The sequence below is a fragment of the Lacerta agilis genome, chromosome 2 (assembly GCF_009819535.1).
Source record: "Lacerta agilis isolate rLacAgi1 chromosome 2, rLacAgi1.pri, whole genome shotgun sequence".
NCBI lineage: Eukaryota > Metazoa > Chordata > Lepidosauria > Squamata > Lacertidae > Lacerta > Lacerta agilis.
The window spans coordinates 65,465,079-65,485,172 of NC_046313.1; the positions used below are offsets into that span (position 1 = coordinate 65,465,079).

General features: G+C 40.6%; 1 protein-coding gene across 13 annotated transcripts in view; it reads left to right on the top strand.

The window, feature by feature from the left end:
- NSD1 (nuclear receptor binding SET domain protein 1) overlaps window positions 1-20,094 on the top strand; it is a 62,137-nt gene that overhangs the window by 21,803 nt on the left and 20,240 nt on the right. For 8 of the 13 annotated variants that reach the window (XM_033140447.1, XM_033140443.1, XM_033140446.1 and 5 more), the window contains 7 exons: window positions 303-438; window positions 4,502-4,674; window positions 6,869-9,041; window positions 14,633-14,754; window positions 16,348-16,630; window positions 17,743-17,849; window positions 19,952-20,027. In XM_033140447.1, coding sequence (XP_032996338.1) covers window positions 303-438; window positions 4,502-4,674; window positions 6,869-9,041; window positions 14,633-14,754; window positions 16,348-16,630; window positions 17,743-17,849; window positions 19,952-20,027 — 3,070 coding nt within the window. The remainder of the gene's footprint in view (window positions 1-302; window positions 439-4,501; window positions 4,675-6,868; window positions 9,042-14,632; window positions 14,755-16,347; window positions 16,631-17,742; window positions 17,850-19,951; window positions 20,028-20,094) is intronic. The other 5 variants (XM_033140444.1, XM_033140448.1, XM_033140449.1 and 2 more) reach the window with 5 other exon arrangements.

The following is a 20,094-nucleotide window of genomic DNA, read 5'->3' on the forward strand; positions in this document are numbered from 1 at the left end:
TCATTTCCAAAAGGAAGTGTAAAACAACTTGTTTATAAATCTTCACATTATAACGTTGCTGTTTACAGTTCAGTACACAAGAGCATTGGTAGAATAAGAGAACATTTGTGATATTTTCTTTCTCAATCCTTATTTCAGCAATACCTCAAAACCAAAAATAAACAAGTGTGCCCTTCCACTCTTACCCTCTTGCAATTAATCAACTGATTTAAGCCAACTGCAGCTTATAGTCCTAGTGGCTCAAGCAGCTTCCGCTAGAGTGAATTATATATCAATGCAGTTTTTTGTTTTTCTCTCCATAGGGTCGAAATAAGAAGAAACCTGCTCCAGTGAAGTATGAAACTGGAGATCTTGTATGGGCAAAGTTCAACAGACGTCCATGGTGGCCCTGTAAAATTTCCCATGATCCTGTGCTAGACACGCATTCAAAAATGAAAGGTAATAATATATTATTTGCATTACATGATCAGAGTTTTAGTGCTTTGTATTATCCATACACAGCTCACTTTGCAGATTAGCCTCCATAAGTGTGTATTGACCAGGATGGCTATCAAATAAGCTGCCTGGGTGAAGAAGATGATGTTGGGGGGGGGCTGTGTATCTTTAATGTTTGTGTAGAAGAGATACTTTCAGCTGTATAGCTTGTCAGGTAAGCTGCACCTGCTGAAGCTTCCTCTGTCAAAAGTTCTGGAATCCTGTACTCACTCTCTCTACATGTATTTTTGGCTTGGTCACCCTGCCATGAAAAAGTGAATGGGTAGTAACAGGCATCACTGTTTTAGATTGCAAGCCCTTCATTTCTTATTTTAATTGCGTACATAACCATGTGCATTGATGGCATTACATGAATGCTAATGATAATAATAAGGCCCAGCCCTAACCTGGGATAATTAGAATGTTTCATGGAAATCAGTGGAACTTAGAATCATAGAATCATAGAGTTGGAAGAGACCACAAGGGCCATCCAGTCCAACCCCCTGCCAAGCAGGAAACACAATCAAAGCATTCCTGACAGATGGCTGTCAAGCCTCCACGTAAAGACCTCCAAAGAAGGAGACTCCACCACACTCCTTGGCAGCAAATTCCACTTGTTTGCTTAGTGGCTTGTTTAGGATTACAGGTAGGTAGTGGAAGCCTATGTCTCTCCACTTAGAAGCAAGCCCATTGAGTTAAGCTGGACTTACTGCTAGGTTAAGGTATATAGAATTGCACTTGGTCTCATCCTGTGCCCATTCTTCTTGGAGTAAGTCCAGTTAAACTCAAAGGACTTATTTTTAAGTAGACCTGCATAATACTGTTCAAGTATTCGATACTGGGAGATTGTGAAGAAGGGAGCTCTCAAAGTTCTGGAGTTTAGGAGGGCAAGAGGGAGGATTTGGAGGAAAGGGAATATAGTTCAGTGGGTGAGTTTGCTGAAGGAGTATGTCATGAAGTGAAATATTCAGTGGTGAGAGAAAAATGTGAAAATGTTAGAAATCAACCAAGAAGACAGGAGTAGGGAGAGTGGACCAAGTGCAAGGAGTGAGCAAGTGGAGGTGTTATGAAGAGCTGGGATCAAGGGCGGAAATTTATGCTCACTTCTTCACAACAGGTATATTATTGCCTCTTATTGAAATTTAAAACGTGTGTGCCACCATTGCAAGGTCTCTGGTATTTTGAATTAAATCCACTGTCTTTCAGAACTCCATATCCCCCCCCCCAAATACTATGCTTGCATCCCTGAGAACTTCACCCAGGAACCAATTTGAAGAGTAAAACTGTTCTTCTAAAAAATGAAAATTCAAAGTAGAAAAGGCAGTGGTTGAGAGAATGGTACCGAAAGACGCATTGACCTCCTCTCCCAGACTCTTGTCCACACAGTGACCAGATAGCGCCCCAACAGTATCTGAAAGATGTATGCTGAAGTAGGGAAGAAAAAGAATTTAAAACTTGTGCTGTTTACTCATTCATAAGATGTTTCTTTTTGGGGAAACAATTGCTTATCTATCCTATGATGACAACTTCTGAACTCCTTTTAACCCCTGACTCATTCAAAAAGTAAAACACAGGGAGCAGTGAATGCAGAAGGCCAACAACCTCTAGCAAAATTGGGAACTTTGGAGTTCTCTCCAGGATTTCAAGGAAAAGACTGATTTAATATTTAATATAATTCTCTCTGAAAAATGGGTTTTAAATTAAATCTGTATTAAGTTTGCTTCAGTGAGCATGTGGATAGGACCAAATAGCCAGAGCCACACCAAAAGAAATACAGTAGTAAAAATAACTGACACATCATGAAAAATTGTGTATATTTATTTAAGACAGTGAAAGCATAATACAAAATGAACAGTAAATTATAAAAAAATATGATTACACTACAGATGAAATGATTATAATGGGACAACTACATGCACTATATGGGAATATGAAACAACTTGCACTGATTGCTTATATAGTACATGTTATTATAGGTAAAATACCAGTTATCCTTCTAACACCCTCCCTCAAGTCCAGCTAACTTAAAAGCAAATGCAGTAAGAATGTTTCACTATATTATAAACATCTGCTTAAGCAATATATGAAAATTACTCAAGATATGTAGGGGTATTTGGATAGACTTGAGAACTTGAGATGTAGGGATATTTGGATAGACTTGAGAACTTGGGAGAAATCTTGAGTACATAAAGCATTTTACCAAAAGCTCCATATCTATCAGACTTCCTGTGGTGAGGTCTGTTGGTTCCAGATGGAGGATTCCTAAGCAAAAATGGAAGTACAAATCTCAGCAAACATACAAGCTGGCCCCCCAGAAATGCAAAATGTACGGACCTGTTCTACATCTCCCAACACCATCAAGCCAGCGTGCATTTCAGGGAATGTGCTGTTGGGGGAGGGAGAAAAAACAATGTAAACTAAAAGCTGTAAGGAAAAAGAGAAGAGCACCACCCCAGTCTTACTTCTCTGTTTTCCTAATTTTAAACGCCTCCCATTTCAAATCTCTAGCCATACTCTGGTTTTCTCTGGTAACCCCCTTAAATGAAGAGAAGAAGAAGAAGAGTTTGGATTTGATATCCCGCTTTTCACTACCCGAAGGAGTCTCAAAGCGGCTCACAATCTCCTTTCCCTTCCTCCCCCACAACAAACACTCTGTGAGGTGAGTGGGGCTGAGAGAGTTCAGAGAAGTGTGACTAGCCCAAGGTCACCCAGCAGCTGCATGTGGAGGAGCGGGGACACGAACCCGGTTCACCAGATTACGAGTCTACCGCTCTTAACCACTACACCACATTGGCTCTCCCTACACCACACTGGCTCTCCTAGATAAGTTTACCCATTAAAAATCAGTCCTTCATTAAATTATGACTTAAACCAAAATTCTCAGACTTCTTCATTACTCTTCCTTAATTGCAACCCTGAATCTCTCTGCTTTCTTTATCAAAACTAGAAGTCATTTCTGCCAAGCCAGGAAGAAGAACCTTGAAAGCACTTGGTTCTGCCCTGCTTTCACAAACTAATCGTCCAAAACAAAGACTTCAGACTTTGAAAAGGAAATAAAATGTTGGTTGAAATTATCTTCTAATGTAACACACATATAGAATAAAGGCACATATGCAGACAATTACCAGATAACAGGGGGAAACTTCACTCTCATTAAAATGCCTACTTCTTATCCTGCACTCCTCTCCCTCTTCTACCCCATGGTTTATAATTGGCATATTTCCCATTGTACAGCTGCTTCCCAGTCTAATAATACAGAGACATAACTGTAAAACCTGAACAAAAAACAACAACATTTCACATCAAAAGATACCTAGAGTTATTAGTGTATTGAAGTAATGATACATCTTTCTTAATTCAACAAAAGTGCTGTGTTCTTCCAGCTCAGGCTTGAATAGATTACAGGAATATATTTTGCCCTCCTCCTTGCTTTTAATTACATAGAATAGCAAGTAACCAGAATTCGGTCATCTAGGGGCACCTTTGGTGTTGCTATCAGAGAGAGGTTAACCCATCTTCATAGGTTCCATTGCCGTATTTATCACAAAGCTTTTGTCATAGGAAGAATGCTCCCTTTATTCAAGGATGCTTAGCCAGCATCTTTTCTGTTCCTGCAGCCATCGACCTAGGCATAGCGATCATCATGGCTTCCTGAAACCAAAATTTGGTGCATACAATATGTGGATCTGCTCCTTCCGTACGGCACCCTGGAACCCAGAAAATAAGTCCAAAAGGGACTTGACTATCACCCTCTAATGGTGAACTCAGGTGGTGAGTGCCAATAGAAATAGAGCCAAATTAATGCATATGACAAACAAGAGGGCAGGAACCAGTGTGCTCTGGGGAGCCCTGAGTGAAATACAAAACATTTTTAATTAAAAAAAAATCCAAGGGTGCAACACCCCCCCCCCCCATGTTGCATCATTTATTCCAGGTCCTATTTGTTAGATATGCTATAGCAATTATTTTGGGGGCATTCCTACACTTTGACTCAAAATGCTAATCTTGCCAATTTTATCTTTGATAGTGTCCAATCGCAGACCACATCGAGAATACTATGTAGAAGCCTTGGGAGACCCATCTGAAAGAGCTTGGGTTGTGGGGAAAGCTATTGTAGTCTTTGAAGGAAGACATCAGTTTGAAGAACTACCTGTCCTTCGGAGAAGAGGGAAGCAAAAAGAGAAAGGTTACAAGCACAAGGTAAATCTCATGTTCTCATTTGGTTTGTACTTGAGTGTTCCCACCTGAGTGCAAAACCTAGGTGTATGATTCTAGTGGAAGTGAAGTACTTCGTAAAGACCATGGGTCGCAGTTGGAAAAATTTAAACTCTCTCACTGAAATCCATCGGCTTACAAAAGTGCTCCATTTTTTAGGATTGTGTTTCTTATACTTTGAAGCTGCTTTAAAAATGACTGATATGATTTGAGACTTGGAGGCTGCTGATAAAGGAATGTCTTTTGCATTGACTTGTCCATATAGCTACCTGAGAATAGACTGGAAATAAAATCATGTAAATCTGGCCATTATGTTAGATACAGGTACTGTATATAAAGAGAACTTTTGACAACACGTTTCAATGTTATTAATGGAGAAAACATTGTCTCTGAAAGGCAAATGTGGAGTAAGTAATACGGGCAGGAAGGAAAACCTACTGTATGTCAAAATCTTAGTCTACAGCTTGAATTCCTTCTGGAGCCAGCATCCCATTTTGAGGTCTTAGCTCTGTGTTAATATTTCCAAAACTGAGATTCTGGCATAAAACATCCAGGCAACCATTTTCTTGAGACTAGGATCTGAATTGATTCAGCTATATTCCATTTTGGAACTTGTTAAGCTCTCTGGGAGCCAGAATGGAACCAGACTGTTGGCGCTCAAAATAAAAAAAGGTGACAGAGCAGCTTTTCAATTGATTGTGTGGGGGAAGCTGAAAGCAGCTGCAGAGTCCTGTTCAGAACAAATCATGCCCCTGAGAGGAAGGGTGGGGGAGAATTATTATTACAATTTAAATTGGGAAGAGGATAGAAGGTGTCACTGAGAGTGCAGGGGCACATGATAGCAACTGAGAGGCAGGCAGGTGTCAGAGATATTGGGAGAGGGAGTAAAAAGCCTTTTACGTTGATATATTTCCCAGTGTGCATATGTATTTCAATTGTTTTTAAGATGTGGAGTGTTTTATTCCTCATTGTTTGCCACTTTGGACTCCTTTGGAAGGGGAGAGAGAAAGAGAGAGAGAGTACACACACGTGTGTATACACTGGTGCTAGAAGCCTCTGAGTCAAGATGAGTGAGCTGGAGTGCTTGGTCTTAGATGAGAGCATCAATATAGTGGACATAATGGATGCCTGCTATAATGGAGAGAACCACTAGGACACAGTTACCTCTGGGTACAAACTCTGTAAGAGGGACCAAGAAGGGCATACTGGAGGCGATGCCACTCTGTGGGTGAAAGAAGACATAGAGTCTGACAAGCTAGAAATCCCCAAAGGAGCAGACTCTTCCTTAAGTGGCATGCAGGACCTGGTGTGAGATGTAAATGTTATAGTACCTACTGGGAGCAGTGACCATAGTGCTATCAGATTACATATATTTGTGAATGGACAGTTGCCAAGAAAATCCAGCATTGTCACATTTGACTTCAAAAGAGGAAACTTCTCTGAAATGAAGGGATTGGGGGAAAGGAAGTTAAAAGGCATAGTTAAAAGAGCCAAATCTCTCCAAAATGCTTGGGAGTTGTTTAAAAGCACAGTACTAGAAGCACAGCTAGAATGTGTACCACAGGTCAGGAAAGGTGTCACCAGGGCCAGGAGGATACCAGAGTGGTTAATGAGCAGAGGCAAAGAGCTATTAGAGCCAAGAAGGCTCTAATGAAAGTCTTGTCCAATGAGGATAACAAAAAAGAGCACAAATTTTGGCAAAAGAAATGTAAGCAGGCAATAAGGGATGCTATGTACTAACAATAGAATGTTATTTAAATACATTAGTAGCAGAACATAATTTAGGCGCTTGTACCTTTAGATGACAGGGGAGTCAAAGGTATGCTAAAGGAGGATAAAGAGATTGCAGAGAAGCCGAATAAATTATTTGCATCTGTTTCCTTCGTGGATTATATATTGCAGATCCCTGTGCCTGATCTAACTTTCACAGGAAGGGAGTCTGAGGAACTGAGTCAGTTGTGACAAGGGATGATGTTCTGGGCCTTGTTGACAAAATAAAAAATGACAAGTCACATTCATGTTCTCCATGAATCTAGCTTTGATCTGCGTACTTTAATTAGTTATGTGCTGCAGTTACATTTTGTGAAAGAAGATAATGTTCATATCTGTGTGTAATGTCATCTTTTTGTGTGTTATAAGTATTTTGTAACTTGTTTTTGTCCCTTCCTATACTTTTCAGGTTCCTAAGAGGTTTCTGGCAAAATGGGAGATCAGTGTTGGCCTTACAAATGACTATCTAAAGCAGAACAGTGCTCAAAAATACATCCCAACTTCTAGCAAACCGGACAGTGAGAAGGATGTGCATTTAATGGGATCTTGTACAAAGGACTCCTTAAATGAACAGAGCAGACAACTAAATGGATGTTTGAAATCACTAACATTGGACTCCAAACATTTGACCCATGATAAGGGGAAAGTGTTCACCAAATCCCGAAACAAGAAGAGCTCTGACACCCGGAGGAGAACTAGAGTAAGAAAAAGTAGCATCAAACTGGAGGCACCCAAGAGAGAAAGCGGGGGGAAAGGGCCAGTAAGCAAAGCTAAAAATATGGTTGCTGCAGATATGCCAGAGAAGCAGGCTTCTCATGAACTTTGCAGAATAGCAAAGAGCCTAATGGGATCCAAAGGCAGCATGGAAAACTACTTGCTCTCTTCTTTTGGAGAAAGACAATTCGAAAATAAATATAAGAAACCAGGGTTTGATATATCTAATAGCAGCTGCCAGCAGGAAACATCCAAAGCGGATGTGAAGAAAAAGAGAAATCCAGCAGGCTTCACGTGCAGTTCAAAGCTACAGCAGCACTATTCCAGAACTGATGCTGGAGCAGAGAGGAAACAAATAGACTCCGATTCATCGAATAATGGTACCTGTGATCTAGACTCCCTTGACCAAAGTTTAGCGGCAGCAGCAGCAGCGGCAGCAGCTTATAGTGTCTTGAAGAATAGTGACTCTGTAAATAAAAGTGGAAAAGAACTGTCTTCTGGGCAAAGAGCTATTAAACATTCTGCACCTGTCTCAAAAAGCAGCAATCGAAGCCGCAAACCTCCAGAAGGTTCTCTAGACAGGAATATCAATGTTGAAGCAGGAGGTGAGGAATTCTGTGAGCCATCTCTTGCAGCTGAGGTGGCTTCAGTTTACAGGAATGACAATCTTATCAATGTAGATAAGCACACTACACTCCAAAGTAAGGGGTTTATAAGTCAAATGGATGCAAAACAGCCTCAGTTCAGAAGTATAAAATGCAAGCATAAAGAAACTGCTGCTGGGACAGACTCCTCTCTTAAGGAAGATGAATGTAGCCCCAACTGCTGCTTTTCTGCTACCAAAGGTTCTCCTGGGTCTCAGTTAGATATGCCTAACAAAAGTGGGAAGGCTGATGGCCCCAAACCGCTGAACAGCACAAATGAGAAACCTGGTGATTCTGCTGAAATAGAAACGGCAGTTGTGAAACACGTGCTTTCAGAACTGAAGGAGCTGTCGTATAGGTCCATGAATGTTGAAGCGAAAGACTGTGGGCCGCCTAAGACCACAGTGCCCTTACTCTTTTCGTCTGTCTCTGGGCAGAACCATTTGCCTATTGAGCCCGATTATAAATTCAGCACCTTATTAATGTTGTTGAAAGATATGCATGATAGTAAGACGAAAGAGAAGCAGATCATGACAACTCAGAACATAGTCTCTTATAGGAGTTCTCACAGCGATGATAGTTCTGGAAGTAACACTCCAAGTGATTTGACATCTTTGCCTACAATGGGAACCACTCATAAATTAGAAAAAAGCCAAGATAGTGTTCGAGAACCAGAGTGTCAGAAACCCAAAGAAGGTCAGTCCTCTTTTTCACATGGTATCGCAACCAAGTTGATCGATCCCGGTGCTAACAAAAGGGAACTCACAAACGCTACTGTTTCTGGTACAAACTGCACCGCAAGGCGCAGCTGTCCAAAATCTAAGCAGCTATCTAAACTAGTAGCTAATGCAACATCAAAGAGCAAAACACTAAGGCGGTTGTCTAATTCAGCTGAGAGTGTGCCCCGCCAGGATAGAGCTGCCCAAGGCTCAGTTGCTAGTGCTCTAGACAATGCAAAGGAAGATGTTGCAAGGAAAGTGTCTTGGGAGTTGATGGGACACTCCCCTGACGAAGACTCTGCAAGTTCCTCTGATGACAGTTTAGTTCGTATAAGAATGAAGTCAGAATATGATAAAAAGAGAGAGAGCTGCAACTCCTTTGAAAACGGGGAGTTGGATTCAGGACTGAATAGAGAAGGCTCCTTGGGTGATGAGCCTAGAGATGTATGCCACGTAGCGCCCAAAAAGCGATGGCAGCGTTTTAACCAAAGCAGTGCTAAAGCTGGTAAGCACATCAGTAGATCTAGGGAAGCAGAACAGTTACGTGCCTTTGGCCTCTACAGAATAAAAGCAAGCTTCAGGGTGTGGGCTTCTCCCCACTCTTTAACAAGATGGTTAAGGGAGGCACTATAGGCAAAAACTGTGAGAATCACTTAGTTTGTTGGGCAACGTTTTGCAGAATAAGAGGGATGAAACAAAAATACAGTTCTTACAGAGCTGAGAGTTTTACAGTTTTGAGATCCTAGTTTGAGTTCTCTGTACAAGGTAAGGATTCCTTGTGCTGCACCACTGCAGATTGTGGGAGCTGGAACCACATGGTGAAATCTTCCAACCTATAAATGAATGAATGAATGAATGAATGCAAGATCCTAACTGAAGTCTGTAAGTGGTACAGCTCATAAACTCTTCAGCTGTCTTCACCTGCAGGTTGTGAGAACTAGCCCTTAAGAGGTTTTGTGCCATGAGTTGCAGTGCATAAAAATCTTAAGGTTATCCAATTGAAATGCTGGCTGTTACTCTAGCTTTTCTCTTCCTCAGATTTTAATACAGGTTCACTTTAATCTTTTAAAACTAGAAACAGTGCTTAAGAAGGCATAGTGTGATTTGGAAATAAATATATATTTGGTTTCTCTTACCTTGTGCAGAAGCTTTATTTATAAATTAAAATATGATGGGTTTAATTCTAGCATGAAAGTTTATAATATTTACTGCTCAGTGTTACAGGAGACTCATGAGAAGGAAAAATTGCAGCCCAAAAGGTAGATCAAAGTTTAGTAGTACTGAATAATCCGTGTTTGTTTCTCCCTGTGGAAAGCAAGTGGTCTGCTAAACTGAGTGTATTGCCAGCAGCACAATCCTATACATGACTAACTCAGAAGTAGGTCTGTTGGCTTACTCACAGCAAAATAGGTACAGAATTGCAATCTAACACACCTTTACCTGAGAGTAAGCCTGGTAGGACTAACTTGCAAGTAAGCATGTCTAAGGTAGTGCTGCATGTTGGGTTAGGACTCAAGAAGTTACCACCACAAAGTGAAGCAATTTAAACTTGAATCTTACATTCTATAAACTTTTCAATCTTGTTTTGCTGTTCCCCATTAGTAGTTTTTGATCAGCGATTGTGCATTGGGTGGCAACATGAACTAAATTTCAAAATGTAGAGGGCTGGCCTACCCTGTGTGTGAAATGCAAATTGCATGCTATGTGAAATACAAGATAAAGCAAAATATGTGAGCCAAGGATGGCAGTCCTAGTTCATGACTTATCTCTATGTACACTTACATAGCATAAATTAACTGCACTGGCATTTAACTTCCTGCTAAATCTGAGACACATACTCTCGAATGGTAATGGCCCCACCACATTTTGAAAAATAGATTTTGCAACATGCTGTGAAGAATAGGTATATTTGATAAAGGATTGCAGTAATGTTTGTGGATTGCAGTAAAACGCAGGGAATGTTGCAAGATGAGCAATAAAGTATTCTTAACTAACTTTTATGAGAAAAGTATCCAGATCTTGCCTTCTGCAGAAGACAAAAGGTTAATTTGGCAAATACACAATTATAATTATTTTTATTCTGGCCAAGGGCCAAACACACTGCATTCAGCTTCTCCATGCACCTGTACAGAGCATTTCAGCTTCCCTCTTCCAGAGGCAGCTATTCCCAAAGATTTCCAGGGGTTGGGCGGTGGCAGCACTTTATAGAGTCAGAATAGGTAAGATCATTCTGTTTCAGTTTCCATGTACTCACTCACAGCTCCATTCTGTTCTGTTTTTAGGAGGGGAAATTGATTACATTTTAATAATACGCACTTCCCTGTGCTATGCATATTCTATGCATCTTTCCTATAAAACACATTTCTATATGATTTACAATGCATTTCCCCCTGAAATACGCATTTTTGTAAATATTTTCCCCATGAAGCATTAATTTCTGCACTCACTTTTTGAAAAACCAAAACCTGCATCGCTAAGTGGGCAATCTGATAGCTGCATTCCAACCCACCCATAAGTCCATAGACAGCTAATCTGACACTAAAAAATAATAATAATAAAAAAAAACAAAGCAGTTTATAAAAAGAATAAAGAGGGGGGAAATAGTCTGCGTTTAGCTTATTTAGAAAGTTAAAAACTTTAAAAACAGATTACAACACATGTAAACATTCTACGTATCTGAGTAAGCATGTCCAAACAAACATGTCTTTTAGCAGATGCCAAAAGGAGTACAGTGAATGTCCCTGCCTGATGCCAATAGGCAGGGAGTTCCAAATTGTGGGTCCTGCTGCACTAAAAAAATTATTAGAAATGCAGAATGAGTATTGTTTGGCACTTGTAAGATTGAAGTAGCTGAGTGGGCACATACGGAGGAAAGCAATTTCACAAGTAAACTGTGGTTCTGAGTTGTTAAGGGTTTTTATATACTAATAGTAGCACATTGGGACGCGGGTGGCACTGTGGGTTAAACCACAGAGCCTAGGGCTTGCCGATCAGAAGGTCGGCGGTTCGAATCCCCGCAACAGGGTGAGCTCCCGTTGCTCGGTCCCTGCTCCTGCCCACCTAACAGTTCGAAAGCACGTCAAAGTGCAAGTAGATAAATAGGTACCGCTCCAGCAGAAAGGTAAACGGCGTTTCCGTGCGCTGCTCTGGTTCGCCAGAAGCGGCTTAGTCATGCTGGCCACATGACCCGGAAGCTGTACGCCAGCTCCCTCGGCCAGTAAAGCGAGATGAGCTCCGCAACCCCAGAGTCGGACATGACTGGACCTAATGGTCAGGGGTCCCTTTACCTTTACCTAGTAGCACATTGAACTAGGCGCAGTAGCAAACCTGCAGGCCCCTGAGCACAGGTGTTGTATGTTGATGGAGTCTCACTTCTGTCAGTAATTGTGTTGCAGCATTCTGCACTAACTGCAGTTTCTGGATCAAGTGCAAGGGAACGCCCCCCCTCCAATAGAGCACATTGCAGTAATCCAGACTTTCTTACTGACATTGCCTCCGTTTTTCCCTATGCACCTCCTCCTTTTTTTCTTAAGCATCTTTACGTATTATTGTAAGCAACCACAGTAACTCCAGTGTTAGGAAATGCTTTGATTCATGATGATTCACTATGTGACACTCCACCACAAAAACCATGAGATTGTACAGTAAAATTCAGTAATCCAAGTTACAGTCTCTCACATTGGTATCAAAATAATTTTTACTCAATAGCTACAGCCAGAACAAGGATGGGTACTATTTGTGTTATGCCGTGAACCTTACTGAGATAGATAAGGGATAGCCAGCTTCCTACACCCAAGAGACTTGATGCTTTGTGTTCTTGTCATGGCCGGAGGAGGTTGATGCTAGAGGAAATGTCCATAGCTGCTCAATGACTTCATCAGGGTTCGGGAGGTGCCTCTACAGGTCCTCCTTTCCCCTACTTTCAGCCTGATGACTCTCATGCACGTTTATAGTAAAGACAGAAAGCAGTTTGGAAGAAGCAGCAGAGGCATTTTAGCCCTTACCTCATCTTTCCTTCTACAGAGGGGAGAGTACTACTGTTGTAAGGGAACGAGAGAACCAGACACCATTCTGTTGCTTTTGGACTACCAGTTGCCCAGCTCAGAGATATTTACCGGTACTCTTCGTTTACAACAGAGTAATCAAAACTTAAAATGAGAACTTTGCACAATGCTATTCAGTTAAAAAAGAAAAAGTGGAAAGCCAACAGGTGCAGCAGACAAATTTATTAGAATGAATGCATAAACCCCAGTCTGCAAATATTTCAGGCACTTTACAGTTTGCCTCTATAAAAATTAGTTACTCTTATGGAAGTTGGAGCTAAATTTAGCTCTTTTATTACCCCCTGCTTAAACTATAGCTGGGTTGAGATTCATTCTTAGAAAGTTGTCTGTCCCCCCCCCCCCAGTGCTGCTTTACCCCATTGTCTATGGCTAAGCAGGGAACTTTGCTTTTCTGAGTTCCACTTATAAGCACTAGCTGCAGTGCTTCACTGTGAAGATGATATATCAGATTAGACATAGAGTTGTCATCTTTGGCGATCACTCGTAGCCGAGTAAGATTGTCTTCCATAAACACAGTTTTAACAATGAGTCCGTAAGTGACTGTGGAGGCCAACCCTGGATCCACACGTCCTTCCACAGTGGGGACATTGGTTTCCGGGCAGGAGTTGATCATTGTGTGGATTTGCCTTCCTCTTAGCACGTTTATCCTTTGCATCCTGAGTTCGAGTGTCTTCAAAGACATAAGCATACCGTGTTCCACATACTGATTTGGATCCAGCATTCTCATGAGCAGAACTCCACTCATGGAATGCTACTGCTACAGGAGGAGCCCATTTTTCCCAGTTCCACCTTCCTTCCTCAACCCCCTGAAAAGCTGAACCTCCAAGGGGAAGGGAAGGGGAAATCAGGAAATATCATTTAACCAACTTCTTCCAGTATACCTTTGCAGGATCTCAGTAGTACCTCCCACAAATGGAAAAGCTTATCTAATAATGGAAAGGACACACTGGATTCAACATGTTGTACAAATTCTAATAATAATAATAATAATAATAATAATAATAATAATAATAAATTAATTAGAAATGCACGTTGTAAATACTGTAATTCACATTTGCTGAACAGGAAAAGGGACTTGTAAGTTTTTTTCTCTGGATATGTAGCCACTCTTGTTTCAGGGCCAGCTTTATTTCAGAACTGCTTTCATAATGTGTTAGGAGGAGCCACCTGTTTTGCTTTTTTGCAACATTGGATGTTTATTGTTTTTCAACATAGGATTTCCTCGTGGGTTTTTTTTTTAGCAACAAGCAAAAACTTTTAAAGAGGAGAGAAAGAGTTCCTAAGACACTTATAATGGACTCATTTGTACAATCCAGTTTGAGAGTAGGTTAAAAAAGTTGATTATTATTATTATTATTATTTTAAAAAGACAAAACTCAGAGGTTTAGGAGAGTATCCTAGAAGAAAGTCATACTAATTTGTAAGTACAAAAGCAGTTTTACACATACAACTTAATTCCTGCTTCAACCACAATATTTCAGTCCTAGCATCTCACCCTCAAACGGGGTAATGCAGTTTCCCCTGCTTGACTTGCACATGGCACTGCTAGGCCAGACTGGGCACAATTTACTACACTGAGACCCAGGCAAGAATAGCCTGCTGACACTGGGGACAAGACGTTAATGGCAGTCATTGCAGCTCACTTGCTTTCCATAATTGGGCAGGAACCCTTTGTGGGGTGATGGTTGTGGGGTTTGCATGGATTAGGATCACTGTGTGGATTCCCACTGAATAATGAGAGGTGGCACGATGGTCAGGGAAGAAGCTTTGTATGAAAACCTGAAGGAAAGGGCTGCTTTTGAACTATTATGGCAGGAGAGGATTGATTAAAAACTTAAATGACATAGTCAAGGAGTCTCAAGCATCTGAACTATGCACCTCAGATTCATGTGATCATCACTTTGTTGAGGGCAATGGGAAATGGCACAGGAGCTTTAGCAGACCTTGGCCATAATGAAGGGTTCTATCCCAGCCCTTCTGATCTTCTCAGAAGACTAATCCTGAGGCTCTTTCTCCTTTTTTATTTTCTCAGTAGCTCATTCAGAGAAGAAACGCCTTAGGAAGCCAAGTAAGCGGCTTCTGGAATATGCAGAGGAATATGATCACATATTTGCACCTAAGAAAAAGAAGAGGAGCCAGGAGCCATTTCAGAAGGTGGGTATGAAACAAAGAAACGGGTATAGGCACCTGCGAGAAATTGGGAAACTGTCATGTAGGTAGGTTTTTTGTTTTTTAAATAGAGTTTTTAAAACTAGAACTAGGATCCAACATGTGTGTATGCTTTGGGGCAGGGTAGTGGAATTCCACTTCTGGCTGAGGCCCCTTCCACCACATGCAAATGCCACCTGAGAAATTGCCTCAAACTTTAGGAGTAGCTTATCAGAGGGCAGGTGGGTGATTTAAAAAAAGGAACCCCAAAGAACTCTGGTGCTTGTTTGGAATGCTGCAGGTGACTCTTAAGGAAGGGCAGATGCTTAGTGTTGGAGACTCTTGCTTTCCATGCAGAAGGTCTCACGTTCAGTCCCTGGCATCTGAGAACATCCCCTGTCTGAAACCCTGGAGAGCCACTGCCAGTCATTGTAGAGAAAATTGCGCTAGCTGAACCTATGGTCCAATTCCAAACAGAGCAGCTTCCTATGTTCCGTCCCAAGGATCCTAGCCGTTATGAGCCAAGTTTTATTTTTTTGAAACAAAGCACAGACATCTCAACAATTCCACCCCACTTTTATATACCTTCGTGTTGTCTCAGAATGAGCAAAGTGATTGAAGGAAAAACAGAAGTGCCTGGCTGGATCTTGGACTATGGCTTTGGCTCTGGCTTTTCTTTGACTTTCTTTTTTGCTCCAGATGGGCTGGCTATGAAGCGCACACATCAGCCAGGCTGTTGTTGCAAGTGTTGTAGTGGACCTTGGTTATCTGCCTCAAGAGCATCATGCTTAACCCTTTACGCTACAGATTCCTATAGTACTTTGAATTACAAAGCAATATCTATATCTATATATCTATATCTATATATATCTATATATATCTATATCTATATATATCTCTCTCTCTCTCTCTCTCTCTATATATATATATATATATATATATTCATTCATTCATTCATTCCTGGTCATGACTGAAATAAGCAGGTTTTGCTTTATGATTTCAATTCATCAATATTTCTTACTTCAGTTGTGAGAAGGGCAATACCTTGAATAGGTTTTTTTAATGAATGCTCAATAAATAAATAACTATAGCGTATTTTCAACATGAGAAACATTGTATTTCATCAATTCACATACATAACTATGGATTATACAGCTGCCAATGAAAACAGCATCTCCATAGGCTAGTTGTCCCTCACTCCTCAGTGATGTCTAGTGATTCTCACTCAGTGGCATGAAGTCATCAGACTATTCATTTTCCCAACCTTGTCAAACTGTACCCAATGACGTTCCGTCAGGCAAACACTGCACCTGATGGCATGGGCTGCTGTTACTTGGGGGGAGGGAAGCTAGACAAAGGAAAGCCATTTTCAGCAGCAGCGCCATCACTTACACTGTGTACTTTGTAAAATTAAAACTTGGTTGTGTGTGCTTGCGTAAAATGATTTCCTAGCAAAGCCGAAGATGTCCCTTGTTTTTCACCTGCTGTAGAAATGTAGCCATATTTCTGAGTAGCTGTATATTCCCCATTAGCCTTTTCTTCATGTATTGGTTGGACCAGGATCTTGAGTATTTTCTGTTTATGTCTGGCTGCTAATAGGCAAGTTCTCTAGAGAAGTCTGAAATCAAACAGGACTGCACCACTGGCAAGCAAGCTCATAACAAACATCTAGAAAAGAAGCCTTTGGATTCAGTTTCATCTGCTTCTTCGTCTAAAGAGTCTCCTCCCGTTCTTGAAGCTGAGCGGTCTTTGTCAGATGAGCCCGACTCCCATGCCATGGAACCAAGATCAGAAATGCCAGTTTTGACATTGTCGTCACCAAATGTTTTGGAAGTTGCTGCTGCTTCTCCTTTGCAGGGAGAGAGACAGTTGGTGAAGTCAGGTAAGACATGTGTATTGTTAGCATCTTCACCAGAAATAAGCTCTAGTTACTGGAAACAAAACAGGTGTCTTGTTCCTTGGCCCTTGACTCCTATTTCCTGATTCTAGTCTCAATTAACTTGATACTCTACTCTACTCTACTCTACTCTACTCTACTCTACTCTACTCTACTGAAATGTTTAAATGTTTCTTTGATCGTCCTTGAATCTTGCCACCACACTTGCTATCCTCTCCTGCCACACACTTTGAGAACCACAACACAATATGCCATTGCTCTTTGGTCTGGACCTGAAGCTTTTGGCCCTGTCTCTCACAAGGACGGGGGTGGAGGGTAATAAATGATACTGAAGTTTTTGTTCCTCATGAGATCTAAATAGCAAAAAGAAGGATATTTTTTAGTTAAATAAATAAACTACAGAACTTTAGACCTCCAAGCTCCTGATGTCTTAGATCTCAAAGTGGCTTATGACACTAAAATATACAAAGCCCAAACAAAACCTCAAAATTTTAAACCTCAAAACTTTTTTAAGCCACAAGAATTTTCAACCTCAGAAAATTAAAACGAGTTGGCTATAGTTGGGGCTTGCTGGGTTCTACATCCTTCTTAAATTGTGGTTCCCAGAATTGGACACAGTATTCCACGTGCGGTCTGACCAAGGCAAAATAGAGTGGTGCTATTACTTCCCTTGACCTGGACACTACTTCTGTTGATGCACCCTACAATAGCATTAGTTTTTTTTTGCTGCTGCATCACACTTTTGACTCATGTTAAGCTTGTGGTCCACCAAGACCCCTAGATTCTTTTCACATGTACTGCTAGTAAGCCAGGTGTTCCCCATCCTATATTTGTGCATCTGGTTCTTCTTGCAGAACCTTACATTTGTCCCTACTGAAAATCATTTTGTTAGCTTGCAAACAGTTCTCCAATCTGTTAAGGTATTTTTGAATTCTGATTCTGTCTTCTGCGGCATTAGCTACCCCTCCCAGTTTTGTTATTTTTTGGTTTTGGGCAGAGGAGGTACAACAAACAGTACTGGTGTTGTTATACTGATTCTTACTTGGTGCTGATAAAACTAGTTTGTTTCTAGTGAGGAAAATTCATTTTTATTGTAGGGAGTTTTGAGAGTAAGCGCCAGAGGAAACCAACAAAAAAGCTGTTGGAATCCAATGATTTGGATACTGCATTTATACCAAAGAGAGAGTGGACTTCCATAAAGAAGGTAAGTTCCTTCCTTCTGCTTCAAATGTTACCAAAGATCTGCTATGCTCCTGAATGTAAAATTATTTCATCTGCACAGAGTTTTGATTGGCCTTCATTTGGTTAAGGGTACCTAATAGAAGCACTCAGTAAAAAAGAATAGTGATAATCACAGCTCAGCCTATAAAGTTCTTGTTGCACTTTCTTTTCAAAAAGGTGTCATTGTCCAAACTGAGTGAACATTAGGTCCGCAAGCCTTTGAATCTATGGCTCTTTTACAGTGACAAAAGTCATGCTGTCAAACATGCACATATCTCATTATTTTCAGTTGTGAGTCTGTAGGAGTTCTTTTCACTAGAGTGTGCACTCATTCAACAAATTGATAGTGGTTTGGCTGGCTGTGAAGAGAAGAAAGCTTCTGATGTACAAAATATCTCTCTGTGTGAGCACGCATGTGTTTTAAAGTAACCTAAGCACCTGCTGGAACTCCAAACCAGGACTCCTCTTCAAAAACTTTTCCTGTGCTAGAGATCAGGCCTTTTCTATAGGAAATTATGGTTATGGTCCCCTTTGCTAAAATGTATCCAAACAGAGTCCTTAGAAGATTTTTTTCATTTACAGTCGTACCTTGGAAGTCGAACGGTATCCGTTCCGGAAGTCTGTTCAACTTCCAAAACCTTCAAAAACCAAATCACAGCTTTTGATTGGCTGTAGAAAGCTCCTGCAGCCAATCAGAAGCCACATCAGACATTCAGGTTCCAAAACAACGTTCGCAAACCAGAACAATCACTTCCGAGTTTGCTGCGTTGGTAATTCATGACTCAATTTCAGTTTGTTCTGTAACACCTGTTGTGATATGTACAACAATAGAATGTTTATTCTACATTTTATGAAAATTGAATTCAACTTGCTTTTGTTTTTGTAAAACTGTTAAAACAACCACATACAATATGAAAATGCAATAATCATTTGTTTATGTATTGAAGCATTTATGTCCTATCTTTATGTCAGTGATTTATGTCAGGGCAGAAAGTTAATCCATCTGTTGATAAAAAATTAAACAGTAACAATTAAAACAATAAAAACAGCCACACACACACACACAAAAGAAGAATTTTGCTGCAGAGCAGACATTAAGAGCAAAACCCGTTCGTTAAAGGAAAAAGCCAAATTTTGACTGCAAAAAACCACAGAATTGTTGATTTGGAAGAAACTCCCAACAGTTGCCTAGTCCAAACCCTTGCAACACAGGAATCATGGCTAAAGAATCCCTGACAGATGGCCATTCAACCTTTGTTTTAAAATCCTCCAATGCTTGTCTGCATGCAAGAAGCAAAGAATGTATATGGAGCTCTTTAAGGAGGGGTACTCAATAATCTTGGTGTTGCAGTCATGAAAGCCCTATCTCACGTTCCTATTCCTGATGTACCCAGCAATCTGTGGGTCCTCAGGTGTTGAGAAAAACTCCTGAAAAAGCTGATACTAAAGTAGGTGGTCCTTGGTATATTCTGGTTCCAAACCATTTAGTTAAATCTATTTTTGTGAACTGCCCTGAGATCTATGGATGAATTAAATAAATAAATTCAAATAAATAAATAAAAATATAAAAATATAAATAAAGTGAAGCCACAGGCATATGGCACATATGTCTGTGACTTCACTTTATTTTCTTTTGCTACTGCCTTCATGATAATTCATTAAATATATGATTATATTGCTGTAATCTGCCTTGTGAATTGTAAAAATGAAAAGGAAGGGTCTAAATATTTTGAGCTGTGAAAACGGTATAATATGCTGCATTTAGTGGAGGCCCCTCTAGATTTGTTAGTCTCTTACTGTTTTTGTGAATGTTACGATTTTTCTTCTACTTCAGCTGTGCAGAAAGATTATTCAGCAATTATAGCTAAATAAATATGATTCTTCCTACTTCTTGCCACCCAGGGGTTCAGACACTGGGCAATCACCTCCCCATCCTTCTGATTATAGAAATTTGAGGTGCTTCTTCTTGTTGCTGTTTGTCAATATGTTGAAGGTAGAATTGCAATTGAGATGTGGCCAGGGAAACACATCTCGTTGTAGGTGTGCAAATTTGCTTGGTAAATTGTTCCTGTTGCTTGTTCACAGTGTTCTGAGGCTGGTCCTTTGGATACTGAAGTGTCTGAGTTGTATTCCACATCTCAGCTTCTGGACGCTGGTGAAGGTAGGTGGTGCTCCTGTTCTGTAGCATGAAGCTGGCAGTTTCCTGTGAGTGACCATTAGTAATAAGC